The sequence below is a fragment of the Polypterus senegalus genome, chromosome 9 (assembly GCF_016835505.1).
Source record: "Polypterus senegalus isolate Bchr_013 chromosome 9, ASM1683550v1, whole genome shotgun sequence".
In the NCBI taxonomy this organism is placed as follows: domain Eukaryota; kingdom Metazoa; phylum Chordata; class Cladistia; order Polypteriformes; family Polypteridae; genus Polypterus; species Polypterus senegalus.
Window position 1 is genome coordinate 15,294,685 of NC_053162.1, and position 23,478 is coordinate 15,318,162.

The 23,478-nt window shown below is 37.4% G+C and overlaps 1 protein-coding gene across 2 annotated transcripts in view; it reads left to right on the plus strand.

Annotated features, from left to right (window-relative positions):
* rgs3a (regulator of G protein signaling 3a) overlaps positions 1–23,478 on the plus strand; it is a 493,869-nt gene that overhangs the window by 56,697 nt on the left and 413,694 nt on the right. For both annotated transcript variants that reach the window (XM_039762724.1, XM_039762725.1), the window contains one exon: positions 3,175–3,265. In XM_039762724.1, coding sequence (XP_039618658.1) covers positions 3,175–3,265 — 91 coding nt within the window. The remainder of the gene's footprint in view (positions 1–3,174; positions 3,266–23,478) is intronic.

Below are 23,478 nucleotides of genomic sequence, written 5' to 3' on the forward strand. Positions count from 1 at the left end.
TTCTCGTCTGGATTATTGCAATTCCATTTTCTTTGGTCTTTCTCACAAATCTCTCTATAAGCTTCAACTGGTCCAGAATTCAGCTGCCCGCATCATTACTAGAAACCCCTCTATTCACCAAATTACTCCCGTATTGACACAGCTTCACTGACTTCCAGTTAAGTTCTGTATTCAATTCAAAAAACTTCTGTTAACTTTTAAGGCTATCCACAACCTTGCCCCTCCATATCTGTCGGACCTCTCATGTTGCCATTCCCTCCTGCACCCTTAGGTCCTCTTCCTCCATCCACTTGACTGTCCCCTTCACTTGTCTTACCAATATGGAGAGAGGAACATTCAGTTGCTGTGCTCCCCAGCTCTGGAACACACTGCCACCTGAGCTTAGAAATACTGAATCATTCTCACTTTTCAAATCTAAACTTAAAACTCATCTGTTTAAGACTGCTTTTTCTCTTTGACTACAATTGATCTGTCTGATTTTTTAATTTTGTATTTTAGTTTTGTTTATAATGAGTGTTTTATCTATTGTTCAGCGTCCTTGAGTGTTTATAAAGATAGCTACGAATAAGTAAAATGTATTATTATTGTTCAAATATGACATAATTGGAATGTCTTTAGAATGGTCACTTTGGGTAGCGTGATTTATTCCTGACTTGCTAATATTACTAAGAGAGGCTGTGCATATCTGTGACTCTATAATGGAATATACAGTATAGACAGGCTTAGAAAATACAATACAATACAGTTTATTTTTGTATAGCCCAAAATCACACAGGAAGTGCCGCAATGGGCTTTAACAGGCCCTGCCTCTTGACAGCCCCCCAGCCTTGACTCTCTGAGAAGACAAGGAAAAACTCCCAAAATAAAAACCTTGTAGGGAAAAATGGAAGAAACCTTGGGAAAGGCAGTTCAAAGAGAGACCCCTTTCCAGGTAGGTTGGGCGTGCATTCAGTGTCAAAAGAAGGGGGTCAATACAATACAATACACAGAACAGAACAAATCCTTAATACAGCATAATAATAAACATTTTAGAAAAATGGATTGATTGTTTGGAATAGTGTGATTATACTTTCTTAACTCTTTGAGGGCTGAATATTTTTTATAAAAAACAGTTTTTGAAAAGCAATGGTTTCACACAGAAATCAAGATTAAACATCTGTTGCTGCATGCTGTGGCTGCCAGTTTGACAAGAATGTGCGGCAGGCTTGCTGCCAAGCTGTCTTTATGTGGCTGAGGCATTGCAATCTAGGTTCTACCTCTAATAATTAAGTGGCAGTCCTCCCTCATGAACACTGCCATAGGCATATCAGCTACATGAACATATTCAGCACCATGATTGGCTAGGGACCAGTCAATTGAAGCTGGAACCTCACATTCGTTTTCGATCAAAATCGGAGTCCGACAAGTCATAGTCCAGTTCAGAGATAATAGTCAAAACGTCGTTGATGCAGTAGTTTGCTTTATGCAATCACTTTGATCTCTCATCAGCTGTCAGTGCCATTTTTGCTGCTGTTTGCGCCTTGCTACTCACACAAGCGCAAGAAATCTCGGTCAAACCAATGAAGCTCACTTTCCTTCAAGCAACGAGAGTCCAACTAAAACATAACCGTTGGTTTTGTCACAATTTTACAGTCGATTACCATCGTCAACTCCTCCTTTTGACAAAAGTTACAGGACTTTTCCAGTAGTAGACTTCATTTACACAATTTGAGTGAGTCATGGGCAGTCGTGGCACACTCTAGTAATTGCCAGTCATATCGGTTAACATATCAAGAGTCGACTTGCCCCAACAAAATTTACAAAGGTTTCATTTTGTCTTGAATGACAGGGATGGGCTTGTGATTTTGTGAAAATGTGCAACCAATGAGCGCTCACCTAAAATTACTATGCGTATAATACGGGTACATGAAGTGAGGACTGCCTGACCTGACAAAAAGAAGAGAGACTCATCTATTTGATTTCAAATGTATTATGTACCACGACAGAATGGAAAAAAGAGAAAATGAAAGGGCAGAGATTGTGGCTGAACTCGCCATATCTGTAAATAAAGTATTGGCACCAGCTCCATCAGGCAGCATGTTATTTGCTGTCAGAAAAATAGTCAAGCCGTCTAACTTGACACAGATGAAATTACTAGATTTTTACAGGCTGACATGCTCTGGCAATGAGATCAGTCACTGCATTTGTCAAGATTGAAATCCTCCCTTGATCAGAAGTCGTGTAGTGTGACATTGGCTTCAGAAAGCTTTTACAGTTTTTTTTCTGTACATTCTTTGATGGTGTATTTTAATATAGCATGTGCCAAAGAAACTAAATAAAAATATTATTAAATACACTAAATTTATTATAGGAAAATACACTGATTGAAATGAGAATAGTTTATTGCTGTAATATTAGACATCAATGCCTGTAAGTCTTTTAAGAACAGAGCCTTTAAACACTAAAATCTGTAGTGGAAATGGTTGCTTTACTTCTGCCTCGTTGACAATTTTTATTGAGCTAAATCATGAACCTGCTGCCAAAAGCATTTAGAGTTTTGGCTGCTTTTAAATGATGGTTTTTAAATTTCATGTGAAATTTGGTTCAGTGTTTGTAATCTTCACATTAACCACTTAAAGGAATTCTGTCTACTTGTATTGAGAAAATGCATCTTCCTGTCTGAAACTATTGGATGTGCTAGTTATGTTTTGCTCATTTGTGCCCAGAGGCATATTTAATTTAATAATGAAATCAAACATGAATGATATTATGTGTTTTAGCCCTTGTTGTACCAATTTAAATTTTCTTTTGTAAGATAGATGCTGAGACTGTGCATAAAATTATTATTTATGCTATGTTTGTCGTGATGCCTATGAGCAATTTATTGGGATTAAAAGCAAAACCTGCTTTTCACACAGAGGTTTATATAACACACAACCATCTGCCTGCTAGGGCTGGACAGATACATCAACTGCTGGAAAACTGAACTTGCTCTTATTCCCAGAAGTCTTGAACTAAATAATGTAAGAAGAAGCTGTGCTCGTGTTAATGCCCGTTGCTTACATGTTTGCCAGCTTGATAGTTTTTTTTTTTTGTCCTGTTTTTTCAAAGGATTTTTTTAAGTCTTGAGTTTTATTAATTTATGCTTTATTTCTGCATGTACTTTATTACTCAATTTCTTTTTGGATATGCCAGGAAATCGGTGGATGGTACTATTTGCTGGGTGAAGAACTGGGAAGGACTAAGCATTTAAAAGTGGCTACCCGACGCCTCAGGCACAAACAAGGTAATAACTGGAATGATAATGTACTGCGGGTTGTCATTTGCTTTTAAGATGCTTTATTCTCTTTTTGAAGTAAAGCTGATTCAAAAATTTGACCTAAATGCCAAATTATGCAAGGCATTATTTATTTATTTGTTTTAATCTTAATCTAATCAATACATTTAATTAGGGGCAACAGCAAAAGCAGAATCATTTGTCTGTTTCCAAGTCGGAAGAATTTGCTTAATTACAACATTACAACATCCATTTTTGAAATTTCAGCTGTTGATTACATCAGATTATGAATGTACTGTACATGTTAACACTTTAACCTTCGAATTCCAGGCTGAGAGAGAATATGCATTTTAGAAAGATCTCTATTAGAAATAGGGCTTTGACTTTTGTTTAGTTTAAAATATCTTGCTGTAGAAGTACAGATCATATTTGCATATTAAATCTAAACTCCCTGTTTTGATTGTTTAATCACACATTTACCTAACTATTTAGAAATATTCCTTGTGGAAGTATTACCTTCTGACAACTCTGGGTGTTTTTTGTTCAGCAGCATGCTGTTTACAGGTTGAATTCAAATTATTATAATCTGTATCTTAATGATTATTAGTTATATTTTAATGTTTTTGGACTGTATTCTGTAGTACGATAGTTTCACCTCTGTTTAGCAGTGTATTTTGCATAGTATTTATTAGTAAAGCTTTTTCTGCAGTTTTTTGTTAATAACAATGTGCTAGTTCTGTATGTTGTACTGCCGTTTCAAGTCTCATTGACTTTCTAGGTCCAGGAATTTATTTTGTATTATCAACATAGACTCTCTTCTTCCTGCCTGCCTTTCTACAACAAAGCAAAGTGGTTTCCTAATTGTAAAATGATCTAATAAAACCTTCTTCTGGAAGTGCCAGTTTAAACTTTATCCTGAAAATAATGGCACGTGATCCAGATCTCCAAAATGCAGTTCAGTAAAGCAAGTGCTTGCTTCTAAGGTTTTCTGTTTGGTAGATTTCAGTAAAATGTTTTATGATCTGAGAGAAACATAATTTTGGTACCAACTAGGTTGGAGCTTTGAACTGACAAATGTAAATTGACTCTATGTAGGAATCAGTAAGAGTTTTTTCTCTGTGATGGAGTGGCATCAAGTCCAGGTTTGTTTTGTCCTTTTACTTAATGTGCCATGTGTAGGCGCGTTCAAAACTGGCATCAACTGCCTGTTTGCTTGTTACTTGGAAAGTACAAAAACAAAATATAATTTTTGAGTCATTTTTAGTTTTCCTTTTCTTTCAACTGGGGGATAAAAGCTAATTTTTTTGGGGGGATTCATTCTGATGTTTATATAGTTTAAGTTTATCCAATTTGTATACTTGTTTTTGTGGCTTTTTTTCTTTATTCACGTTCATGAACGTGCATCATAAGAGAATTATTTTTTTTTTGATCTCTGTTTGATGGTATGTACAGCTCAAGAAGCTTATGGTTTTACAGTACCATGCAACAGCCAGTCTGGCATCAAAAAGAGGACAAAGCTCTAAATGATTGATTAAAGTCAGTTGGCTGTTACATTTTTATTCAAGAGATTTTCTAATCAAGTGAATTTTGCCTTTGACCCTATTATCTGGTAGTATAAAGCGTTAAAGTTAAATCCCTTGGTGATTACATGTGTGGTGTGATCCTAAGCTCTGGAATTACATATCCAGTACAGTTAGAAATGCTTCATTTAATGCAAAATTGAAGTCTTTTTGAACTTTTAAGTTTAATGTAGGGCCTTTACAGTATATAATTGTTTAATCAGATTGATCACAATAAAATTTACTGGGTGGCGTCATGTTGCAATTATTGAAAAAAATGTTACCTTGGTAATCTTTTTCAGGATTCTTTTGCTCCTTTCCATTAACTTTGCACCATGACCCAATTTTTGCAAAATATGAATAACAATTTCACAGATCTTATGTGTGATAGATTGATTTAAATTATTTACCCATGCTTTTAACAAATCAGCCTATCTGAATCTCACAACACCCTCTAACAGCTTGTGGTATATATTGAATTCAAAACTGTAAAGTCTTTAAAATACATTTTGGGATGTGGTAGAATTATAAGTGATGGCACTGTTGTGTATACTTATGACTTTTGTAATATCTATCTATCTATCTATCTATCTATCTATCTATCTATCTATCTATCTATCTATCTATCTATCTATCATTATGCTTGACAAAGTAGTGAGTATTATATATTAGTTCATTTAAGTTATAGAATCCTTGATTTTTGAGACATTGAAAACCACAACTGTTAACACATACAGAATGGGAGACTAAGCGTCAACAGAAAATATGTGAGCAGATCTGCACTTCAAATACAGTACGACTTATCTGTGAAGACCCATATCCACTGGTGGTAGCTGTTGATTTCTCTTTACTTGACTTATCTTTCCACTAAACTCTTTCTGAACTAGCCATAAACCCTTTAATCACAGCAGGGCGAGTCACAGGAATGTTCAAGCTCATCCTTACTTGAAAGTTATGGATTCAGCTTGCCGTCCTCCTTTAACTCTTTTGTCCTAACATGCCAGACCAACTATAAATGTTGCTACAAAGTGCATACTTTAAACTTTGTGGCTGTGTTCCCTAATTTTAAAGGGTCCCCACTTTGTGTTGTTTTTAACACCCTTACATTCTTGACATTCACCATTATGCTTCTGCTTTGTTCTTGTTTGTAAATATAGCTGAAATTTTACCAATGTTTTTGGTACATTTTACATAACACATTCAAGCTGTGTATTTCATTTTATTAAAGAGAGAGAGCAAATGAGTGAACACGGCCCTACAGGCTGCAGCGTTACACTGCTGATCTTTTATCATAATAATTTTTTACTTTGTCTTCTGTGCTTTATTTGTTTATTTTTTTAACAAATCTGTGTCTTTTTATATGCACTCATTTTGTATTTAGTAATTAGTGTAATCCATGCGTGCATTTAACTGAGAATTTGTCACCTTTACTGTTAAGATGAAGACATGCCAATAGGACAGGGTGCAAATCCATCACAGGATGACATGTCTAATATGATATTGGAAATTAATTAGCCTGTTATAAAATAACTGACTAAATATTAAGAATAAAAATATTTCTAAACTAATATTTAATTTATAATGTTTCAGGTTTTAAGAAAAAATGCTGACAATTTCGGTATTTTTAAGAAGAATACTTTTAAGAAAGTTTAGTTTACTCAACTTAGATTTTTCTTATTTGAAGTACCCTCATTAACTGTCTGATTTCTTATTTTTACTTGGTCAGAAAAGACTTTTTAAGCAAAGATCAAAATAATATAATGAAAAATTTTACATTCATTAGTGTTATTGGAAGTCCGTATCCTTGTGGTTAACATTAACTTTAAAACAACTGGCTTCTAGTTGAACTTCATTTTCTACCACTAGCTTGTTGATTGTCTCTGAAAATGCAATAAACAAACCAATGAACAACTGTATTACTCCGACTGTATTTGTAAAGTAATATTAGATTAGATACATTTTATTAGTCCCAAGGGGAACTTGAAATGCATACCATGGCAGAAACATAAAAATAAGTATATAGACTCACAGGTTAGATAATACAGTCAATAAATATATCAATAAGTAAATAAATAAATAAAAGTATAGTATGCCGAAATTTGAAAATTAATTTAAAGAGTACGTTGGGAGGAAGCGTTGAATTGCCTGATAGCAGTGGGCAGAAAAGACCCCCAGAGGTACTTCTTAGCACACCATGGTGGAAAGAGCCTGTGGCTAAAAGTGATCCAAGAGGGGATTTTTCATGATGGCATCGGATTTTTCCACAACAGCTTCCAGTGTGTCCAGAGTTTGCCCTGGGATGGAGCAGGCTTTCCTGATAGGTTTGTTCAGGCATTGTGCACCTTTTGAGCTTGGGTTGCTTCTCCAGGAGACTACAGTGTAGAACACCACACTGGCTACCATGGACTGGTAGAACATTTCCAGTTACTTGCTGCACACATCTAAAGACCTGAGTCTCCTTAGCAAGTCCACTCTGCTCTGACTGTTCTTGTGTTGTGAGACCACTCCAGTTTGTTGTTTGTGTGAACCCCCAGGTACTTGGAGCTCTGCACCACTTACACATCCTCCCCTTGGATGGTGACTAGTCTCAGAGGCTCCTTGGTGCACAGAAAGTCCACGCCTGCTCTTTTAGTTTGCTGATGTTGAGTTGCAGGTAGTTGTCTCTTCACCACAAGACAAAGTCCTCCACAACCTTACTGTACTCTGACTTGTCTCCATTATTAATGCAGCCTGTGATGGAGGAGACGTGAGAATTTCTTTAGGTGACAAGCGCTGGTGTTGTAATAGAAGTCTGTTGTGTCGAAGAGTGAAGAGTAAGAGAGATGGGACAGTTCCCTGAGGTATTATGAGAAAGTGTTCAGTATAGAAATAAAGTAAATCAAATAAGGTGTGTTTGTGTAATGACTTTAGTGGCTGAGCTGTGAGTTAGGATCTGTTGACAGTATTTAACAAATATGTTTCTGATATGTAAAGTTACTCTTGTTTATTATTTAATCTAATATTAGTTCAATCAGGTTTTTAAAGTGCTTTAGCATTTTGTTTATTTTTTGCCAAACATTAGTAGTTTGTAATAATTTGAACATGCCTAATGTACTCATTCTTGTAAGTATTATATAAGGGATTGCTTAAAGAAAGAAAAGCAGAATTTGCTTTATTAGGTTAAAAAAGTTAAAGTGCAGTCAGCTGTACTGTATTTGAATTTCTCTAGATCGTTGCTTCCGTCATTTTGTATTTATATCACCTTTTTTCCCCTGTGTTTAAAAAAAGAAAAAAAATAGATATGCCATTCTCCTACAGTATATAAAATAGAATAAGTAAAAGCCATAACTTATTTTTGTGAGCATCTTCTCTAACTCTCCACTCTTATTTGTATAGCTGAAATTAAGCACTTCCTTTATTTATCTGCCCTTGGAACAGAGCTACTTTACTTGATTTAAATTAAATTTAAATTTAAAAAATGTCCAAATTATTTTGTATCAATCATTCCATTGTAAGGAAATTCATCTACAAGTGGTGTACATTTCAAACAATTGCAATTACGCAATATAGTGTAAAAGTAAAACATTTTGCTTTCATATTATTTTACAGTTATCATCTAAGAATGTTAACTAGCCAACAGAGTAAAATTACATTTTAAATTTTAACAGATATTTTATCATAGTTTTTGGATTTTCAGTTTTATTTTAATAACAAATCTTATTAAGTCTTAAGACTTATCTACGATACTGCAACAAAATTTGATGTGTCTGAGAAAGTGGTGTGAGATTGGATGAAGCAAAAAAAAAATAAAATTTAAGTGTCGTATTTTTGAACGGTTTTGTGTGGGTCGGGGTCTAATTTTATGATATATTTTTTGGGGGTTTCAAGACCCGACTTATACGCGAGTACTGTATATATGGTAAATATTCACCTGTAACCACTTCAATCCATCAAATTAGAATCGGTTATCCCAGATTAGGTGTCAATGATTAGAACCTCCTTAGGGAGAATGCAGGTGGGCCCTGTCTTATTTAACAGATATCCAGGGCCTGGAGTTCTCCTAGCTATTGACGCGTGTAGTGTCTTCCTACCAAGATGAAAACAGCTCTCAAAGGTCCTCAGAAGGAAGGTTGTGGATGCCTAGGAGTTTGGCAAAGAATTTAAAAAGATGGCTAAATTACTTTGAATCAATCATTCCATTGTAAGGAAATTCATCTACAGGTGGTGTACGTTTTAAGCAACTGCTAATTTGTCCAGGACTGGCCAACCAAGCAAATTCAGCCTAAGAACTGACATAAAAGAAGTCTCCAAAACCCCAAAGTTTCATCACAGGATCTGAAAGAAAAATATTGTATTTATTGGTGTCCCAGTGTCTGCGTGGATTTCTTCCAATTTCCTCCCGCAGTTTAAAGACATGCAGATTAGGTGCATTGGCGATCCTAAATTATCCCTAGTGTGTGTGTGTGCCCTGCGGTGGGCTGGCGCCCTGCCCGTGACTCTGTGTTAGGATATAGCGAGTTGGATATTGGATAGATGGATGGTGTCCATGCTTCTACAAATAGAAAGAGACTGCACAAATTGGACCTACATGCGAGGTGTGCCAGAAAGAGAAAGAGAAAGTCAGTGGTGCTGGAAGAATTATGTTTCTGGACTTCTCTAGCGCCTTCAACACCATTCAATCTCTGCTCCTTAGGGACAAGCTGATAGAGATGGGAGTAGATTCACACCTGGTGGCATGGATCGTAGACTATCTTACAGACAGACCTCAGTATGTGCATCTTGGGAATTGCAGGTCCGACATTGTGGTCAGCGGCACAGGGGCGCCGCAGGGGACTGTACTTTCTCCGGTCCTGTTCAGCCTATATACATCAGACTTCCAATACAACTCGGAGTCCTGCCACTTGCAAAAGTTTGCTGACGACACTGCTATCGTGGGCTGCATCAGAAGTGGGCAGGAGGAGGAGTATAGGAACTTAATCAAGGACTTTGTTAAATGGTGCAACTCAAACCACCTACAACTGAACACCAGCAAAACCAAGAAGCTGGTGGTGGATTTTAGGAGGCCCAGCCCCTCATGGACCCGTGATCATCAGAGGTGACTGTGTGCAGAGGGTACAGACCTATAAATACCTGGGAGTGCAGCTGGATGATAAACTGGACTGTACTGCCAATACTGATGCTCTGTGCAAGAGAGAGCAGAGCCGACTATACTTCCTTAGAAGGCTGGCGTCTTTCAACATCTGCAATAAGATGCTGCAGATGTTCTATCAGATGGTTGTGGCGAGCGCCCTCTTCTACGCGGTGGTGTGCTGGGGAGGCAGCATAAAGAAGAGGGATGCCTCACGCCTGGACAAACTGGTGAGGAAGGCAGGCTCTATTATAGGCATGGAACTGGACAGTTTGACATCTGTGGCAGAGCGACGGGTGCTGAGCAGACTCCTGTCAATCATGGAGAATCCACTGCATCCACTGAACAGGATTATCTCCAGACAGAGGAGCAGCTTCAGGGACAGACTGCTGTCACCGTCCTGCTCCACTGACAGACTGAGGAGATCGTTCCTCCCTCACACTAAAACGTTAACATTATACAAAGTTATTGTCTGTTAGACCTGCATTTTTGTTGCACTCTTTAATTTAATATTGTTTTTTATCAGTATGCTGCTGCTGAAATATGTGAATTTACCCTTGGGAATAATAAAGTCTTTCTCTCTCTCTCTCTCTATCTATCTACAGTATATCACTATCTCTCTATCTGTATGTATGTATGTATGTGTGTGTGTATGTGTGTGTGTGTGTGTGTGTGTGTATGTGTGTGTATGTGTGTATGTGTGTATGTGTGTATGTATGTATGTAAATATATCTGTATTATTGAAATACTCTGCTTTCATGTTCATGTGTTGCATGACTGAAGAATTCTAAAATAATATAAGCAAACTGTAAATAGCATAATTTTTAGAACTATGAACATTGGTATGTTAAGAGAACCATTTAGTGTGAAACAGTCCCTGATGAGACAATGGTCAGGTAACCACAATACATTGCTGTTTAATTTTAACCCTAATCTTCTTCCAGTACGATAAAGGTGGTGTGTGTAAATACTGTTTTTATATGTATGCAGTGGATGACCTAAAATGGTGAAAAGGTAAGCAGTAAACAGCCAGAGGTTTAAATTTAAAGTTTAGGGTTAGCAAAAGCTGAAAAAAGGAAATATCAGAATATTACAAATGGGCCTTCTTCAGAGAAACAACTAATAGGTTACAACCTAAAGATATTCTGCAGGAGTTAAAGTTAATTATTCCTTGCCATTGGAAGCAAACAATTTGCACAGGTGTCTCAACTTCCCTTGATTACTCTGTGTGTCTTAAAGCAGAGTTGGAATAGACTGTGTTACAACACCCTCATACTGTTTTAGGTCATTTAATTGCATTTCAACTGATTCAATTTGAAGAAAACCTGAGGTGTTCAAAAACTTTTGACCAGTAGTGTGTATGTGTATTTGTATATACTGTGAGTGTGTGTGTGTGTGCTTGTGTGTGTGTATGTTATATGTGTATACATGCATATGTATATGCATAATTTTTTACCCCCAGCAATCTACAGCCTTCCAGTAAATATTTTCATAAAGGTTTATTATGTAGCATTTTATTGTTATTGTGGTCTGTGATTGACTGTCATATTTGCTGAAATTTATTTGTGGGCTTTGGCCTTAAACTTATTTAAATTACTGTTTCTGTTGCTTCATCTTCTTAATTGCACCCCCTCCCCCATGGCAAAAGCAACACCAGCTTTTTTATCTGCGTTGTCCACTGTTCTGTCTATCCATTGTAAATACACTAATATTGTTTGTTGTGAAGAAAGCAAATGGCATTGACCCAATAGTAAAAGACTGGCCTATTTGGTCAAAAATGGACTGGTGACATTGAAGGCCTAAAAGTAAAAGTTAGCATATGTACTTTGGGATTTAAGTGAAAAGTTTAGAGATCAAAGAAGCATTTGCTAAACCAGGTCACTGACAAATGTCTGACTATCAGGCTGTATGAATAATCTGTGTGTCTCCCAGGCTCCGCTTTAAATACAGTGAGCCTTTAGAATTGTGCTTTATATCATACCAATTTGCAGGTTTGCTTCTAACAAGACACATACTGTGTCCTTATGTTGTTCTCCATGGTGCATTGAACAGCTTTGATTCATGAAAATATTTTTCTGCAGGTTAGTATATCTGATGGTGAACGTCTGGTTTAACTGTTTGTCATCACAGCAATCCTTCTGTGCTAGACTTGGAGAGGCTGAGTAAGTAATTGCTTGATCAGGCCCATTCTGTCAACCTTTTTGGTTTGCTGACATTTGTGATTATTTCTCTTCTCTATTTTCAGAGAAAGATTAGAAATTTCAAAACCTATTGATACTGCTTAACTTTTCACATTCAATATCCCTCAGATCATTCTTCATGGCCCTTTTTCAAAATTTCTTTGCTTCAGTCATTAAGGCTGAGCTCCTCTATTGTCAAACTTTGTTTTGCTTCTTACTTGGAGATAATAATTAAATAAATTAAATACATACTGTAGAGCAGGGGTCTCCAACACGTCGCTCACAAGCTACCGGTAGCTTGCAGCCCTTTTCCAAGTAGCTCACCCAAACGTTAATGAATCCTGCATAAATTTAAAAAATTGATCTGTCAAATTAGGGGTGGGTGAGCTTTCTAAAAAATCAAATCACACTCCATTTAACACAAAATCACGATCCACAATCTGAATTGCAATTTATCTTTTCAAACTCATATGACCTAAGTAACACTTTATTTTAAATATCAAACAAAGTTGAATTCAATTAGTCTCTCGTTTGGTAGCTAAGCGGAGTTAAAGAACATGCCCCGAAGCTGACGAGTGAATGAGGAGAGCACATCCACACACACTCAAACCCCCCGCCCGTTTTGGCCCGTTGCGTGTTTCTTGGATTCGCCCAAATAAATCGGTACTGCAAGTGAACTATAATACATAGCGAAATGAGAGAAGTCGCAAAATCAACCGGAATGTTCAAGCAAGTTATAGAAGAAAAACAATCTAAATACGTTAAGTATGTCTCTCGTGAAGACAGACAGACATTGGATTTTATATATTATATATTAGTAAACCTTCAAAATAATGTGCAGTTGAAGTCTCAACAGCATTCTCATCATTTCTGGAGCTTAGTAGAGCCAGATAACTATAAGAATCTTCATCAAGCAGCTCTGAAAATGTCTGCTTTGTTTGGGTCTCCATACTTCTGTGAGTCTGCCTTTTCTGACATGAATGTCATGAAATCAAAGTTCAGAACAAGACTGACAGACGAACATTTAAATGACTCCATAAGAGTGAACCTAAGGGGCTCCACTCCACCATACACCTTGGTGCCAGTCATCTGACTGACTGAAAAACACATCACACTTGCAACTGGACTTGTGATTAAAGTGAAACAGATCTGTTTATTAGGAATTGCATTTTTTTGTTTTGACAGCATTCATGTTTTAATTCAACAGTATGAGACTGACACTAGAAAATGCATGCAGAGATACAAAATGCACTTGCAGGTGAACTAAACATTTTTTGTGATGTTTTAATGCAAAATGAGTTGTGGACACCAACATTTTGTAAATGTTCAGCCAAAACAAGCTTATTCAGTTTGTTTGGGTTGAAATAAGCTATGAGAATAAACGTTAAGAAACAAGATAGCTCTCGGCCATTTTCATTTTGTAAAAGTAGCTCTCAGGGGAAAAAAGGTTGGAGACCCCTGCTGTAGAGCAATAACTTTAAATAAATCGTTGTTGGTATTTCTTATCTGATTTAAAAATGAATCCTCTTAGAATGGAGCACCTTTATAACATTGAACATTTAATAGTATGGAATTACCATTCTGCTTCAGTACTATGATAGTGGAACTTTTTTACTCAAAGTAGTCATTGTCCACTGTAAAGTGGGAAGTATTTTTACTGGAGTGCTTAGTTATTTCACATGTACTGTAGTCATTTAAATATTCTTTATAAAGTAATAAATATATTATGCTCAGTGTGTCACAAAAATATAAAGCAATATCTTTATAAACTAAAATTCAGAGTATAAAGGAAGTAGAAGCTGGAGAAAAAAACTTGATGTAGCAGAATCATTGGGGTTAGAACCCAGTTGTGAAAGAAGCCGATGCAGATGGTGGGTTGTATGTATAGATAGCATTTAGATGTAACAATTCTGGGACACTTCTCTGCTGCTGATGTCCACTGGCCTAGGTATATGGCCACCAGTGAGTCTGTTTAAGGAATTCTGGCTTGAATCGGCTTATGGAATTGGGGAAAGTAGGGCAGATGATGTTATGTATGTGGTTGAAATCAGAGCCATATCTGAATGTGCAGGCAGTGGCAGAGGCAGTTGAGATCTTTTTGGAGCTGCATGGAAGGAGCCATGCAAAATATGGGGCAGCAGCAGCAGCACTGGAGGGTTGCCAAGGAAGGGGAAGTGGGTTGTTACAATACATATTCATATTGCTGCTATGGTAAATCTACCTTCAGTAACAGCATTTTTATAACAAACTAAAGTCCTGCAATAGATCTACTTGGTAAGCAGAGGTTTTACTGTAAAGTGAAAAGTAAATAATTGGCAGTATGTGTTTAATGATAACCAGTTTCCTTTGTCCTCTCAGGTTGCAAATGTTGAGATCAATATGGACATTTTAAAGCTGTATTTCCTCCAAACCTTATTTTACTACCTCAGGAACTAATGAATGTTATCACCCTTTAATGTAGAGAAGCTGATACACTGATTCATATCATTCCAACTAAAGGCCATGCAGAAGTTTAATTTTGCTAAATGGCTAAACATAGCTAATTCATAAATTCTGACATATTAGTCAAATTCTTTTGTTACACTGTCCTGTAAAAAAGTGGAATAATTTCAAAATCCTTCTTCTTGTTTACGAGGCTTTTAATGCTACCTACCCTGTGCCTCTCCAGCCTGGAGCTTCTCTCAGATCTGCATGCTAAGAGCCCACCAAATCTGTGCTGTTGGCTAAAAGGTATTGCTCCCAACTGGTGAGCTTAGAAGGTAATAACAGAAGCAATTTTCATGGACAGTTTTAATATGTTTAAATTGTATGTTGTTTTAAATGGAAATGTTTAAGTCTTTTAAGGCTTTTCTTCATTTCCATCTCAACTGGATAGCTTCTTATGTAATACGCTACCGTGGCTGTTTGTTTGTCTGTCCAGGATTTAAAATCACCTGCAGCTCGCAAAACCGTTTGACCTATTGACCTGAAATTTGCCACACATATACTACGGGACATCTACTGTCCGTTTTCAGGGTGATGTTTTTTAGTACTCTTTTTATATATATATATTTTTTTTTAATTGTAAAATCACCTCTTCACAGCGGCCAGCAGGACGGCCATGCGGTGCACGCATACGAGCACTGTTCTCATCCCTACCTGGTTCACCGTCACTTCCTCTACCTCTTCATATCTTAAATCATTCTTGAGGCAGATTGAAGACTTAAGTGCCAGCTTAAGTGAAAAATGAAGGAAAACATAGTAAATAATTGCAACACAAACACGTAATCAGTTTAAACGTGAAAAGATGCTGACGAAAGAAGAGAAGAAGTGGGCCACTAGGGTGGAGAAAAGCAGAGCAGCTCAGGAAGCGGCAAGCGCATCAACCTCTGAGCAAACGAATGCTAAACGTTCAGAGAAAGAGGATGAAGACTAGGAATGCTCAAATCAAGTGTTATTTACTGCACGTTATTGTACATTGTGCCGTTAATGGTTAGAGGGGACTGGGCAGTCTAATGGTCTGGAATCCCTACAGATTTTATTTTATTTTTTTTTTCTCCAGCCGTCTGGAGTTTTTTTGTTTTTTTCTGTCCACCCTGGCCATCGGACCTTACTCTTATTCTATGTTAATTAATGTTGACTTATGTTTATTTTCTTACTGTGTCTTATTTTTCTATTCTTCATTATGTAAAGCACTTTGAGCTACTTTTTGTATGAAAATGTGCTATATAAATAAATGATGTTGTTGTTGTAGTTATAGTAAGCATGTGGAGCCTGGATGCTGAAATGCCTCAGAATTACTGCTTCCATGTGACAAACAGGAAAATGACGTGCGTGTCACATGAGGATGATATTGAGGGACTTGGTCACTGCATCATAGGCTATATCAGTGGTTCTCAAACTGTGGGGCAGGCCCCTAGGGGGGCGCGAATTAACAAAAAGGGGGGCGCAAAGATGTGGAAAAAAAGAAAACAAGAGTCAAAAATATTAAAAATACATCTATTGAAACCAAAACAAATTAACTTAAAGTACATTCTGATAGTAGAAAAATAAATATAGAGTTAGATAAATGTTGATAAAAGTTAAGTAGGTATAATAAAATATGCATCTATGATACATCATTAATTAAAAAGAACAAATTGGTATTAGTGGGCTCCTTTCAAAAAAACTTTAGGGGGGTGCGATTAAAACTGTTATGAAAACTCGGGTCGCAAATACTTAAAGGTTGAGAAACGCTGGGCTATTTAAACTTTTGTATCAACACTGCAGTACCATCAAAGACAGTATGTTGCTTTCCAAACAACAGGCCCTGGGTAACTAAGGAATTAAATATTCTCCTCAGTGAGAAGAATAGAGCACTTAAATCCAGTGACAGAGGCTTTTAAGGATGCCCAGCAAATGTTAATGAAAAAGCTCTTTTAACCAATTTTCCAAATAGATTTTTCACTCCCACTGCCACCTCCTTCTAATGACTAGTCTCCCCACAGCATCCCTACTACAAGAGCTTCTCCCATGTCAACTGAATGGTGAGTCCACTTCTGACCACCACAATGGACTATCCATAACTCAAGACTAAGCAAGGAGACAACTGATGAAGCTATACACAGAAAGGAGTCCGTTCTCAAGTTCTTAAAGCTTGTGCTGACAACTTTGTGATGTCTTCTGTCACCTGTTCAGTCGCGTCCCTAAGGCCCCAGAAAGTGCTGCTGCTTTGGAAAACCTTCTTTTCCAAACAAGGCAAGTGCCTCTTCACTTCATGACTTCAGAATGGTGGCACTAATGTTTCACATCATAAACACCTATGAGAGACTAGGGGACTATATGAGCCCTCTTGTGTTAAGACCACCTGGACTCACTGGAGTTTGAGTAACGAACAAAGATTGGAGTGGAGGATGCAATAATCCATCTGCTCCGCAAAGCTTATTCTCATCTGGACAAAACTTGGCAGCACAGTGAGGATGCTTTCTTCCTTCAATATCATTCAGCCGTTCCTGTTAAGGGGTAAACTTGGAGATATGCAGGTGGATGATCCTATGTGGCCTGTCTTGTTAGCTAGACACAGTTTGTGAGACTCAAGGACTGTGTGAGCAACACTGGAGCACCACAAGGAACAGCCTTGTCTCTTGCAGAAATTCTCCGATGAATTTGCACTTATGGGGTATATAGATAAAAGGGGATAAGACAGGGAGAGGAGTTAGGTGGAGAACTTTCTTACTGACTTTTGCTGCACCTAAGAGACTCTGTATCTGGTCACTGTCCAGGAAGTGGATGTAGAGGTGATGTGCCTCCTACAATTACTCGGCGGATGGGGGGGGTTTGGGTCCTCATCAGTGACAGGTTGGACTGATCTTGGAACACACAGGAACTATATAATAAAGGGCAGACCAGTCTCTTTTCCTTAGGAGACTGCTGGATGTTCCTTTAATGTGAGAAGTGGCCTCCTCCATAGTTTCTACAACTCTGTGATGGCCAGTGCAATATTTCCTCACTGTTGGTGTGCCTGGCTGGTAACAATGCTAATCTTTCTATGAATGTTTTACTACTGGTGGTGTCCATCTTTGCACATTTAGTATTTATGTGGTTTAACGTAAAATTAAATCCAGAAGTCAGGAATGTCACTGTATTTAATATGTTATCATACAAGTATGTGTGACCAGTAAAGGTGCACAGATTATGAAAGTGTAACATGTTTAATTTTCTTTTCTTGTTTTAATAGCCTTTCTGAAGACATGTCAAATAAAAATATCCCAGTCTGCTGAAGTAAATTTTCATTTTTAATGGCTTTGATTAGGCTGATATATGCGTCTGTAATCTTGAAAGAGGTTGGTAAAAAAAAATAGTTATACCCCCAAAATTTAATATTTTATGAAGATCCAGACTTAGGAAAATATGTGTAACACTGCAGGATATTCATTGTGTCCAATTTGCTGCAGTACAACTATGAAGTTTTGTTAAAAGATAACATGTAGTGTGTAAACTGGATTAATTTTAAATATCCCAACACATAAAAAAGCTAAGGAAAATAAAAATAAAATAATACTACACTAGAATTGGCATTATACCTGGAAAACCATTATACTCTAAACTGATTAAGAGCTTTTTCCTTATGTAATAATCAAGCAGTTTGACTTGATCAGTAACCAGTGTAAGTGCTTCTGGGAACATACAGTGCATACAAAACTTTCTTTGTGTGATTTGCTGTTTTTACAGTAATTGTTCATGGACGTTAACTATTCCCAGGAAGGAAATACTCACCTAGTGTGAATGGGGTCATAAAAGCTTTTGTAGTGTGAAAGGGAAACCACCGGTAGATCTCGCTCACCACTTAACGTACACAAAACCCAGGATGTTACTGGGTTTGCTATCACTACAGTGAGGTTTACATTACCAGTTAATAAATGCAACACATGCAGTGCAGAAATATAATGACTTTATAACATTCTCACATGATATTTCTAGGTTAAGAAAGAGTTAAGGCATTCAAGGATACAGGAAGTTTTATAAGAGCCCTGCGGCCTCCAACAAGTTCCATGTTTATGAAGAGCTTATCTCACTATGCCCTGGCCATGCAGGGGCTGCAGTTATGTAGCACCAAACTCCACGTTTCACTGCTCCAGACACTTGCACTGCAGTGTTCTGTTTTGCTAGAACTGATAGTAATGCATTACATTTTATTACATTTTAAGAACTAACCTTCAAAAACAGAACAGTTATTAGGAAAGCTTTCAACCTTGTTACGTGTTTAGTTTATATGTGTCAACATCTGGCTTTTTATGATGGTGTACATTACACAAGAGGGTTGTTATGTGATATGCTGCTTGAATTCAGGAGCTTTTTCAGAAATTTGTGGTTGATTATTATGCACATCTTACTAGGGATTATTGAATACAATAGCTTGTTCCAGTTTCCAAAGTAATTGGCTCTAGCTTGTATTTGGTAGACTTTGATTAGTCAATTTAATAGTAAGTTTATATAATAATCCATATTAAGTGTTTATCCTCAACAGTGTGGTGTAGTGTTTAAGGCTTTGGGTTCCAAACCCTGAGGTTGTGGGTTCAAATCCTGCTATTGACACTGTGTGGCCCTTAGCAAGTCATTCCACCTGCCTGTGCTTCAACTGGAAAACCAAATTAAATGTAAACCAGTTGTATCACAAATGTCGTAAGTTGCCTTGGATTAAGGCGTCAGCCAAATAAGTTAATGTGAATGTATCCAACAGAGAGGACATGCTCCCTGAGAAAGTGTTCTTGTTTTGACCTTCCCAGTAACCATGACATAGACATTAAGACAAGAGAAATGTGGTTTACAAGAAAGGATACATTCATCTTGCTTTTAAAAGGAAGCGTTCACAACTAATATTCATTCAGTATAATTTCATATATACATACACACAGCCAAAGAGAATCCAATGGAACAATACTTCCAGTTCTGCACTGGGGTCTTTGAAGATTGTATGCCCATTTTTGGAGGAGTCTGAAGACATTTGTTTTGGCACAGAGTAGACATCACATCTGTGCTAATGGGGCCGATGACTCTATGAGTCTCTGGTGGGCTTTTATACCCACATTTTCTACTGACCTACTGACTATGTTAGTGCCAGTTTAGCACATTCAGTGAGCTATTGTTCAGGTTCTACTGGCCAATACCGCCTATGGATTTGCCTGCTTTTAGCCCATTCAGACGCCATCTGTAAGACTTGAACAGTGCACCAGTCCTAATTATTAATCTTCGTTTAAAGCCCCTAGTTTGTCACAGCTGCCTGAAAAGATTATTCAGGTTTCTTTATTTAGAAAATTTATATATGCAAGAAGTAAGTATTTTACTCAAAAACAATGCTCACAAATCACAGCGTCATATTGTTATTTTACAACTCTGTTTAAAAAAAATGAAAGTGGCTATTAATAACTATGTTATTAGTGGCTATTAATAACTATATTAATAACTATATTATTAATAGTTGGGGTCCCCTTTCTAGTGTAAATATTAAACAAAACAAACAAATAAATAAAGGGTCTGAAACTAAACACAAGAAAATTTCGGTCTAGCACTTATATAAACAGTTTGACTGCATATATATATATATATATATATATATATATATATATATATATATATATATATATATATATATATATATACATACATACATAAATAGCCTCAAAAGTCTGCTATTAAAAACAAGGAAAGAAAAAGAACTAATGCAAAGCAAACACACATGCAGTTGATTGCCTGTTTCTCTTTTATACTCCGCTTGGTCTTTTCTGTTTAAGCATAGTGGTGACCAAATACATCTTGGAATTGTTGCCTGAATATGGTACAAGTAGAACACAAATTTGCACATTGCTTTTGCTGTAAAATGAATGAGTTTTTTGTTTGGACTGACTGACTATTATGTTGTTCAGCAGCTGAAACTTACTGGCTTCACTCCAGCTACATAGCTACAGAGATAATTTTGTTAAATACATGTGTTATTTAACCCTTTCTACCCTGGATTTTCTGTTTTTATATATTATTTTGTGGCATATTCTATCTTTGGGGTGTCTAGGAAGCTCAAAAATGAGAAAACAAAAAATTATCACTATTATTCATTTATCCATCCATCCATTCATTATCCAACCCATTATATCTTAAGTACAGGGTCACAGGGGGTCTGCTGGAGCCAATCCCAGCCAACATAGAGCGCAAGGCAGGAAACAAACCCCAGGCTGGGCGCCAGCCCACCATAGGGCACACACACACACACACACCCACACATCAAGCACACACTAGGGCCAGTGCACCTAACCTGCATGTCTTTGGACTGTTGGAGGAAACCAGAGCACCCGGAGGAAACCCACGCAGACATGGCTATTATTATTCAATAGCTGCCAAATACTTCCATCTTTTTGAGGAAGTAAAATTGAAAGGGGAGCTACTTACTATGTGGTGCACAGGAGCGTCCATTTTCACTTCCGTGTTTCACGGACTGTATGCCACCAGGCAGCACCCAAAATAACTGCCACCTCTCTCCAGTCTACGCTACTAGTGGCACGCCTGGTTCCAATGGCGACAAACATACCCGTGCTTTACAAATATGGCTGCATATATGTACTAGTTAATAAAAAGTTTGTTATAAACACTGCATCACACAGTACTAAGCAGCAGTTGTTTGTAAGGCCAGTGCATAAACCATTTAAATGCATGTTTTTCTTATACTGTATATCTGCTGATGTAAGCGTCCTGCAGTATATTCCGTGTTTATTTTTGAGGAATTTTCTCTGCACAGTGTGAATGGTTTTGTTTGGCTATTCTTTTTAATCTACAAATGAGTCATCTAAAAATAATGCTTGTTACAGCAAACCTGCCAAAATTAAAAATAAGACCCTTGTTCTTTAGTCATCACTGTTTGCTATGACTTCAGATGTATGTCAAATAACATTGCCCATCACACTGTGTTAGCAATTGAACGTATGAATGCACTTTGTGTGGAGAAGTTGCTGAAATTGCTCAATGCTGTCATTGAGATGATTTAATTGGACCAAATCCAAAGTTTGTTTAGGACAAATGTCACGCAAAGTGCATGTCATGGGTAATTTTACAACACAGTAAAACAAGTACCCACAAATGTGAAATATTTATTTGCAGTATGTATTAATAGGAGGTTCTGTGACCTAGCCACTCTTGTAATTTCATGTTATGACGTTCTTGCACCACTGTACTGTATATGGTATTATTGGAAATGCTAATGATGCCCTCTAAAATTATACACTTGAGAACTGGGGAATGACTGCACTCAAACCCTATGGAAGATGATCACTGAAATACAGTCCTGAGAAAGTTCTTCAGACCACTATACATTAATAATACTGGCTAGGGTTTCCTTTCGTTCTCAGAACAGACTCAGTTTTTCATGTCATGGATTCCACAAGAAACTGGAAACAATTCTTTGAAATTCTGGTCCACGCTGACATGATTGTATTACTGTATATACAGTGGGATGCAATAGTTTGGGCAACCTTGTTAATAGTCATTATTTTCCTGTATAAATCGTTGGTTGTTACGATAAAAAATGTCAGTTAAATATATCATATAGGAGACACACACAATGATATTTGAGAAGTGAAATGAAGTTTATTGGATTTACAGAAAGTGTACAATAATTGTAAAAACAAAATCAGGCAGGTGCATAAATTTGGGCACCACAAAAAAGACATGAAATCAATATTTAGTAGATCCGCCTTTTGCAGAAATTACAGCCTCTGAACGCTTCCTGTAGGTTCCAATGAGAGTCTGGATTGTGGTTGAAGGTATTTTGGACCATTCCTCTTTACAAAACATCTCTAGTTCATTCAGGTTTGATGGCTTCCGAGCATGGACAGCTCTCTTTAACTCACACCACAGATTTTCAATTATATTCAGGTCTGGGGACTGAGATGGCCATTCCAGAACGTTGTACTTGTTCCTCTGCATGAATGCCTTAGTGGATTTTGAGCAGTGTTTCGGATCGTTGTCTTGTTGAAAGATCCAGCCCCGGCGCAGCTTCAGCTTTGTCACTGATTCCTGGACATTGGTCTCCAGAATCTGCTGATACTGAGTGGAATTCATGCGTCCCTCAACTTTGACAAGATTCCCAGTCCCTGCACTGGCCACACAGCACCACAGCATGATGGAACCACCACCATATTTTACTGTAGGTAGCAGGTGTTTTTCTTGGAATGCTGTGTTCTTTTTCCTCCATGCATAACGCCCCTTGTTATGCCCAATTAACTCCATTTTAGTTTCATCAGTCCACGGCACCTTATTCCAAAATGAAGCTGGCTTGTCCAAATGTGCTTGAGCAGACCTCAATCGGCTCTGTTTGTGCTTCCTCTGCATCACTCTCGCATACAGCATCTCCTTGTGTAAAGTGTGCCGAATGGTTGAACGATGCACAGTGACTCCATCTGCTGCAGGATGATGTTGTAGGTCTTTGGTGCTGGTTTGTGGGTTGACTCTGACTGTTCTCGCCATTCGTCACTTCTGTCTATCCGAAATCTTTCTTGGTCTGCCACTTCGAGCCTTAACTTGAACTGAGCCTGTGGTCTTCCATTTCCTCAATATGTTCCTAACTGTGGAAACAGACAGCTTCAATCTCTGGGACAGCTTTCTGTATCCTTCCCCTAAACCATGATGGTGAACAATCTTTGTCTTCAGGTCATTTGAGAGTTGTTTTGTGACCCCCATGTTGCTACTCTTCAGAGAACATTAAAGGAGGAGGGAAACTTACGATTGACCCCCTTAAATACTCACCTGTGAGAATTATTGTACACTTTCTGTAAATCCAATAAACTTCATTTCACTTCTCAAATATCACTGTGTGTGTCTCCTATATGATATATTTAACGGACATTTTTTATCGTAACAAACAACGATTTATAC